This window comes from Spinacia oleracea, chromosome 5 (assembly GCF_020520425.1).
Source record: "Spinacia oleracea cultivar Varoflay chromosome 5, BTI_SOV_V1, whole genome shotgun sequence".
Lineage (NCBI taxonomy): Eukaryota > Viridiplantae > Streptophyta > Magnoliopsida > Caryophyllales > Amaranthaceae > Spinacia > Spinacia oleracea.
The window spans coordinates 81968602-81977929 of NC_079491.1; the positions used below are offsets into that span (position 1 = coordinate 81968602).

Here is a 9328-nt window from a genome sequence, read left to right on the forward strand (position 1 = left end):
TTACTAAATCAAACACGAAAGACTCCCTAGGAGATATTCGACCCATGTGAATAAATCTAAGTAAAGAATGTTTGAACTATGTATAAGCATTTACTAAGTTAAACATCAAAGGATCTGAATAGATTCTTAACCTATATTATATGTCAAAGAATTTAGCTGGATTCAGTATCTACTGAAATTGAATGAGCTAAAGTTACATGAATAGAATTCAATTGGGAATTATTCTGCAAAAGAATTTATCATGTATGATATAATATGAGGATCGCCAGAAACGTATCGTATGACTTTAGGCATGAAGAACATATACCAATCTCTATTGATCTAAGTGAAGATGAACTAGATTGAGATCAAGAATACTTATGGTACTTGAAAAGGTACATAGGAAAAGGTACAAGGAAATAAAGATATGCTAAATTTTAATGCTACATGCATAAACACTGGTAAAGGATCAAGCAAGATCCCTTTGGAGTTAACCATTGGCAAGCACGAGCTATAGAGTATCGTGTTTTGAAATGGCAACATGGATTGGATACCATGAGTTGTTGCGTGGGAAATTAAATATTAATTTCTATGTTCTAAGATACAGATGGAAAGTCTTCCACATATCCGTGAACTGCTTGGATAAGCAAATCCAAACAAAGCATCACTAGCAACCTAAACAGTTGAAGTAAAAGTACTTATTGCCTGAGAAGCAAAAAAACAGAGTTGTTTATGTTAAAGAGTTCTTCATTGAACTTGGGTAGATCACATGTCTGCTGACTTGATGATTCTTCATTGTAAAATGCGTAGAACCACTATCGAAGTAAGAAAGACTATATCACATAATAAACAAACTCAAAAGATCTTATCATCATATCTCGAAGAACGTTCGATGAAAGAGGATATTAAGATTGGCAAAGCATGATAACTAAACCTATGCAACAAGTGAGAAGCAACACTCACATTGTAGCACTGGAAATCAAGCATAACTTTAAATTCCATGAACTGTTTTAAAGATGGGTTTGAGGCCCATGGTTGTAAAACATTGGGGTTGAACATTTATCATATATGAAATGTATTTTCATATTCCATTTAATCTTGGTTTAGTATTAAATGATGAGTCCCTTCGAATTTGACGATATATTCAAGATAGACTGTCAGGACCAGTCCTGTGACTAAGAAATGTCTATCAAGTGAACTTGAATGTCAAAAGTTGAAAATGGTCCCTGGTCGGAGTTTTCTATAAAATTGGACGCATAGAAAACGTTAGACGACTAGAATGCAAGATGACTAGTAGTTCTGTTTCTTGAACTATGTGGACATGGCAATGTCATTACCATTTGCATAGATACTTACTTTGGGAAGACTAGTATCGGACAGACCTATGAAACTTTACTGTAAGAGATGAAAATCTGTCATAAGTAAATTTCATTAAAATTATTAGACACTAAATCCTCAATACCTGAGTGATTTGAGATTACTTGTTTGAGAACTCGTTACTTTGACGTTGACCAACCGTCGCACCGTAAAAGGAGGCTATAAAGGCAACGCTCAGGTAATCACCTATCAAACGAAGTCTAATCTCAAGATCGCAAGATTGGGATTGTCCTCCCATAAATCGCGATGAGATGATTAAAAGTTGTACAAGGCCACTCGGAGAGCTAGAAACTGTTTATTTGATCAGTTGAACTCTGAAACCGAGAAACACCTCTGGACATAATAAGGATGACAACTCTTACCTTATGTTCAAGAGCAAGCATCGAGCGACAAAGGAATTAGGAAATGCACACTTGTCCCTAAGGACAAGTGGGAGACTGAAGGAAATAGTGCCCTTGGTCCAAGTATGCATATAATATTAAGTCTAATAAATGCGGTTCAGTATTAATTAACAAGTTAATAATTCAATGAGATCAAGTGAGCTGAATGTCTAGCTAGAGGCCGCTTCAGTTCAAGTGGAATTAATTATATTAATCCACAGCTTACTCTTGACTGAACCCGTAGGGTCACACAAATAGTACGTAAACGGATCAAGTATTTAATGGCATTAAATACTCCATCTATGGATTTCAGAATCGACGGATCTTGGTTTTAGTGGGAGCTGAGATCGTCACAAGCAAGAAATGAATACTCCGGAAACGATGATATTGCCGGAAACGGAAATATGGATCGTATTGGAAATATAAATATTATCCAAGTCGTAGATGTTGCCGGAAACGGAAACATGGTACGTATCGGAAAATATTAATGGAAATGGAAATATTGCCGGAATCGGAAATATTGTCGGAAACGGAAATATTGTCTGAATCGGATATATTATCGGAATCGGAAAATAATTCCGGAAACGGAAATATTAAATATTTGTTCGAAACAGAAATTAATTCCGGAATCGGAAATGTTAAATATTGTTCGTATCGGAAATAAAATCCGGAATCGGGAAATTAATCGGAAGCGCGTCGTACGAATTAGCATCGGACGAGCTTGCTAGACGAAGGCCCAGCACGAAGCCAGGCCCACGTCTAGCAAGAGAAACCCGCGCACAACGCACCAGTCAAGGATGCGCCAGGCCCACCGCAAGGCAGGTCCAGCGCGCGCTAAGGCTGCGGCAGCGTGTGGGCTTCGTGGCAGTGGGCTGCGAGTGCTCGTGGGCTGCGCGCGCGCGCGCATGGCGCCCCTCGTGGGCTGCTGTGCGTGCGTGTGTGTTTGTGTTCACATACGAAACCTAAAGCGTATAGGATTCGTTTAAATGATTAAATTCCTAATTCTAAAAGATAAATTAATTAAATAAGAGTTCTACTAGGATTCTAATTTAATTAATTCGTATCCTAGTAGGATTCCAATTCTCTTTCCATACCCCTATAAATATGTGGCCTGGGTTCACAATTTATAACGAGTTTTGAAGTATTCAAAGTGATTTTTGAGAGCAAAAATTCAGTCACATTCTTGCCCATAATTGCCGAAAATTATAGTACCTTAAGGGCGATTCTAGTTGGTCAATCTTAAGGCGGATCCGGACGTGTTGTGGACTATCTACGGAGGGACGACACTTGGAGTCCTAAAGACTTGTTCTTGTTCGGTTCGGGCGCAGCTAGGGAGGGCACGCTACAAAGTGTATGCACCTAAATTATGCTATATGATTATGTATAAATAATATGTTTCCTGGCTTTATGGTTTTTCCGCATGATTTATGTTTATTCATATGTATCATAACCTAACACAAACTGACTTAGGTGTTGAACACAATAAGACAAATCTGGTCTGGTAATACCCAGGTAAAGCAATCTACCAACCAATCTTCTGTAAACATCAGGTTCAGCAATCAGATCACCCACATCAGTAGATAAGTTGAGTCCACAAGATAAAGGTGCAGATACTGAATCACAATTCTCCATTCTAGCATCAGCAAGAATATCTTGAATGTATTTCTTTTGGGAAAGGAATATGCCTTTTTCATTTCTGTGTACCTCAATGCCCAAAAAATAAGCCAATTGGCCAAGGTCCTTAATTGTGAAAGCTTGATCAAGAGAAATTTTCACTGCGTCAATTTGAGAAGAAGAAGTACCAGTAAGAAGAATATCATCAACATATACAAGCAACACCAGAAATTCACCATCAAGAGTTCTGGTGAAAAGAGAATAATCCCGTGTGGATTGCTGAAAATTGAGAGTTTTCAAGAACTTGCTTAACTCTTTATTCCATTGTCTAGAAGCCTGTTTGAGGCCATAGATTGACTTTCTGAGTCTACATACCTCACCTGGCTTAGATTTAGTGTAACCAACAGGAGGTTTCATGTACACCTCCTCATCAAGAAAGCCATGAAGAAAGGCATTGTTTACATCAAGTTGACAAAGAATCCAGCCTTTCATAGCCGCAAGTGCTATGACAATTCTAACAGTAGCTAGTTTAGCAACTGGAGAGAATGTTTGAGTGAAATCCCTTCCCTCAACTTGTTGATAGCCAATAGCAACCATCCTACCTTGCTCTGTGTTTGTCTATTGTGTAATCTGGATTCAACTTTGTCCTATAAACCCATTTTGAACCAATAGCTTTCTTGTCCTTGGGAAATAAAGTAAGATCCCAAGTGTTATTGCTCTCAAGAGCCTGTATTTCCTTATCCATAGCCAAAATCAAATTCTCATTATCCTTAGCTTGATTGTAATGTTGAGGATCAGATGAAGTAGAACACACAGAGAAAGCTAGAGAATCCCAAATATCAAAGTTATGTAAAGCCAGATCAAGTAACCAATCAAAGTCAAGTGGAAATGAAGCAATATTGTCAGTCAGTGTAGAATCAGCAGAGAATGACAAAGATTCACTGTCATTGGATGGAACCAAAGAAGTTCTATGGGGAACATATCCTCCTACAAAATCAGTAAGAACTGAAGAAGGCTTTATTTTTCTGGTAGACTGTCTAGGTGCATGAATAGGAATACCAATTGGATTAGGAGGTGGTTGAGGGTTACCAGAAGTCAAAGAAATATTAGGAGAAGGAATGGAAGAATTTGAATTTGGGGAATCGGGATGTATAAAATGATTGGAAGGATTTGGAGATGGGTGAGAAAAGATAGGAGAGTTAGGAGAAAGAAAAGAATTTCCAGGTTCACTGGTGTGATTTGTGACAGTGTGAAAATGTAAGTTTGAAGAAGAATTATCAGTACCAAAGTGAACTAGAGAAGGAGAAGAAACAATATTAGGAATAGAATCAGGTGTAGTGGCATATGGGAAAACAATCTCAAAGAAAATCACATCTCTGGATACAAAAACATTGTGATTATCAAGGTCATAAAGTCTTTGTAGGCAGCAGGATAACATATAAACAAACATCTTTTGGTTCTTGAGTCAAATTTATCCCTCTGAATGTGATTATTGTGAGCAAAACATAAGCAACCAAACACCCTTAAAGTGTCATATTCAGGTGGTTTATTAAACAGAACCTCAAAAGGAGTTTTCAAACCCAAAAGCTTAGAAGGAATTTTGTTGATTAGGTGAGTTTACAGTAAGAATGCACTCTCCCCAAAATTTCTTAGGAAGGCCTGCATGAAATCTCAGAGATCTAGCTATTTCAAGAAGACTCCTATGTTTTCTCTCAAGTCTCCCATTTTGTTGAGGAACATATGGAACACTTCTTTCATGAAAGATCCCTTTGCTGGCAAATAAGTTCCTACAGGATTCTTTCACAATTTCAGTTCCATTGTCAGACCTGATTCTTTTGACCTTTGTATTGAACTGAGTTTCAACCATGGACAAGAAACCAGAAACAACTTTCTCAACTTGAAGTTTATTATGAAGGAGATAGGTCCATGTTATCCTACTGTGATCATCAAGTACAGTAAGAAATAATGAAGCTCCATCTAGATTCCTGACTTTATATGGGCCCCATAAATCCACATGAATCAAATCAAAACATGCATCTGCTTTACTTGTACTAATAGTAAAGGGCAATTTATGTTGCTTAGATTTGTAACACACAATGTAGTTATATTCAGAAATTCCTTTACAAAACCCAGAGTTTACATACTTCATTTTGGACAATGAGGGATGTCCTAGTCTAGCATGAAGCATGTGTATCTTATTTCTATCCAACTCTTTAGCCCGAGAAACACTAGTGGCAGTTTTGCTTGGTAGAACAACCTTATTCTCATCAATCTTATTTACATTAGTAACACTTGCTACAGTATTACAGCTTGGTTGCTGATGAATGATACCTTTGTTGATTGCAGTACTTGACAGTTTGTTGTTTGAAGGTGTAACAAAATAGTATAGACCATTTGTCCTTTTTCCAACACCAATCAACTCAGAACTAGCAGGGTCCTGGAAAGTGTATCTAGTACCAGTGAATATGACTTTCACACCAGTATGCTCAATTAGTCTACCAATAGACAACATATTATGTTTGAAAAATTTAACCAATAGGACATTATGTAGGACTAATTTAGTGCTCAAGACAGTATCTCTAATAGTTTCAACAGTCAATTGAGAACCATCAGGTAGTCCTACTTTGATTGGATTGAAAAGTGGATGTATGTTGGTTAAAATGGTTTCATCATAAGTCATGTGATCACATGCACCAGAGTCAACAATCCACAGGCATTCATCATGCAACTTATTTACAGCACAATTGAATGAGTGAGAAAGAATAACTGCATAATTGACATAAGAGCAAGTGGCTCTAGTTGCATCAGTATTCTGAGATTGTTTGATGTTCATTACCTTCATAACTTCTTGACAAATAGCATTCAGCATGTCATTGTTCAAAACTCCATTATCATCATATGTATTACCCAAAGGTTCATCTCCAATATCAACAGAATAATTGACATTTGCTGCAAGCCTACCACCAGTAGAACTACTCCCCTTGGAAGCCTTAATAGTGTTGTACCAATCAGGATAGCCAATAAGTTTGAAACACTGATCAGCTGTATGTCCTTTTCCTTTGCAATGAGTGCAAATTCGATTTAGTTTTTCCTTTTTCAACTCTTTCCAATCTTTCCTCCCAGAACCAGCAATATACTTCTGAGTCTGTCCACCTTTGTAAGCTTGTGCAGCCATAGCACTGCTAGTAATAGCATTACAATCAACAGTAGCATTGCTCAACTCTTTTTGCTTCTCTATTTGTTGAGTTATTGAAAAAGCTCTGTTGATGCTAGGCAAAGGATCCATAGACAATACATTTGTTATAGTACCATCAAAACCTCCATTTAATCCAAGCAAGAACTTCATCATTTTATCCTCTTCTTCAAACCTCATCTATCTTTTTTCAAAAAATGACAACTACAGTGATTCAAAGCACCACAAGTACAGGTAGGAAATGCTCTCAGATTCTGCATTTCATCCCATAACTTCTTCGATTTGCCATAATATGTAACAATGGTCATGATCTGTTGAGTGAGATTCTCAATCTCTTTCTTTAATTGATAAATCAAAGGACCATTGGACTGACCAAACCTTTCATTCAATTCTTTCCATAGTTCAACAGCATTATCAATATAACCAAAATCATCAGCTAATTCATTATTCATAGAACTCAAGATCCAGCTTATAACCATAAAATCAGCTCGTTTCCATTTGAGATAATCTTTGTGATTAACTGCTGGTTTTGTTATATCACCATTAATGAAACCTTCTTTTGTTTTTAGCAATCAAAGCTCGTTTTACATTTCTACTCCACCGAACAAAGTTTACACCAGTGAAAACAACAACAACTAATGAAGATGTTGGATTATCCGAATTAGCAATGAAATAAGGATCAGAATTGTCACCATTACCTCCATTGTGTAAGTTGTGTTGTAAATTATCACTTTCAGAATCTTCAATTTCCATTGCAGTCAAGAGATGAGCTTAATCAAACAAAAAATTCCTGAGTTTACGCAAGAAACTTCGCAATTACAATCGCAATCAGCAAGAAATTTTGTAACAAACACTCAGAAATCACTCGCAGTTCTTGATTTAAAGAACTGATTAAATCAATCTCAAAATGAGATAACCTCAATCTCAGATCAGAGATTATTGCTATGATACCATGAAGAAACCCAAAACTGATATGAACAAAGTTTTGGAGAGGAAAGAATTTAGTTGAATTAATCTCTCACAAAAACGAAAGAAATTAAAGCAGAATAAACTGCTTATATACAAAGCTAAAACCAGCTCATTCATAACAGAATTTGTAACTAACTAACTTTCTGTTTTTAATAAATAATAAAATATTAAAATAAATATCATTTCCTAAAACAATTTAGTGGACATAGGTGGAATAAACAAAATATGAATTCATTTAATGAGCTTAGTATGGAGTATCTATAAAAGAAATCACCATTAATATATGAGAAATTTCAACTTATCATACGCTACAGTCTACACACATCAATTACCGAGATAATTGGTTATTATTTTTTGTGTACTTTTTTTTAGGGGGTTTTTATTCGACGTCCTTTTTCGCTAAAAACTTCCTCGTTTTAATGACAAAAGTACCATGTTACCCTTATAAAAATTAACCCCCCCTTTCCTTCACCTCTAACCTCTCACCCCACCATTCAAATCCGAAAACCTCCAACCACCACTCATTCACGGCCCACCACCTCCAACCACCTCCACCATTAACGCCCAACACCTCCACCATTCACGTCGAAAAAAATAAATAAATAATTTTAAAAAAAAATAATTATAACAATTTATATTTTTAAGTAGCCTACAATTCCGGAAAAAAATCAAAAAAAAAATTTGAATTTTTGGGCCGCCTAGAGATGGCGGCCCAAACCATGTACGGGCCGCCCAGAGATGGCGGCCGGAACCATGTACCGGCCGCCATCTCTGGGCGGCCCGTACATGGTTGTACAAAGTTGACAATGAACTTATCCATCGAATTTGACAATGATCTAACCTTAAAACAATCGGCATATTTTACAAAGTACTACTTTTTTAAAAGGAATTTACGAAGTACGTTGTACATTTTAATTTGATATCTAATTTTCAAAACATATTCTTAACAAAATAAGAACAATGAAAAAATCACAACTACATTCTAAATGTTTTACATATTAGGCTCATTTTGAAGATCTCATTAAATATTCATCGTTAATATTTATGGACTATGTGTCAAGTAGTATTACGGTTTAAAATTATGAATCAAATAAACTTAAAGTAATCAAATAAAAATAAAATATTTGATAATGCCAGATGACATGTACATCATAATGGTTATAGTCCTTAAAAAAAAATGTGTAAATGAGAATTTATTAGAATATACCTTATATTTTTTTTTTGTCGCGAATGAGTCATAAATGAACATATAAATCTAAATAGGACGGAGAGTTTAAACCTGAGACCTATACTGTACATACCTTCAATATAGGACCTAAATTAGCCACACACCTTGTAAGGAAAATCGATCCACATTTTACAAATTAAACAAAATAATAGATATATGAAGTGACACAGAAGATCAATTTATGTAAAGGGATAACAGAACTCAAACAAAATAATAGATATATGAAGCGACAACAGAAGATTTGATTTTCCAGATTTAACTCGATCTGTAGTTTACTATTCTTTCCTCTTCTATCTTTCGTTCAAGATCTTATACCTTTTTTTCCACTAAAATATTTTTTTTAAAAAAAACAGACGCTTGTCGCTTCATCTTCATTGTCTTGGTGTTGATTTTGTTCACTGTAGTTGTCAACTTCTCTCTCCTCCTTCCTCCCCATTGATTCATCTCATACTAATCCCCAAAACATGGAAACACAGGATAAAAATTCTCTTTTTGCCTTGTATGTTGTTTGTTTCTTCAATTGAATCAAATTGATGAAACTATTGAAATCTGGAAAATTGGATTGAATAGATAATTTGTGGCCACGAT

At 35.8% G+C, this 9328-nt stretch overlaps 1 protein-coding gene across 1 annotated transcript; it reads right to left on the reverse strand.

Annotated features, from left to right (window-relative positions):
• Positions 1 to 3948: 3948 nt before the first annotated feature.
• LOC110775979 (uncharacterized) lies at positions 3949 to 4800 on the reverse strand. The gene has a single exon (XM_021980565.1). It carries the CDS (start codon positions 4798 to 4800, stop codon positions 3949 to 3951), a length of 852 nt encoding a protein of 283 aa, XP_021836257.1.
• Positions 4801 to 9328: the final 4528 nt, after the last annotated feature.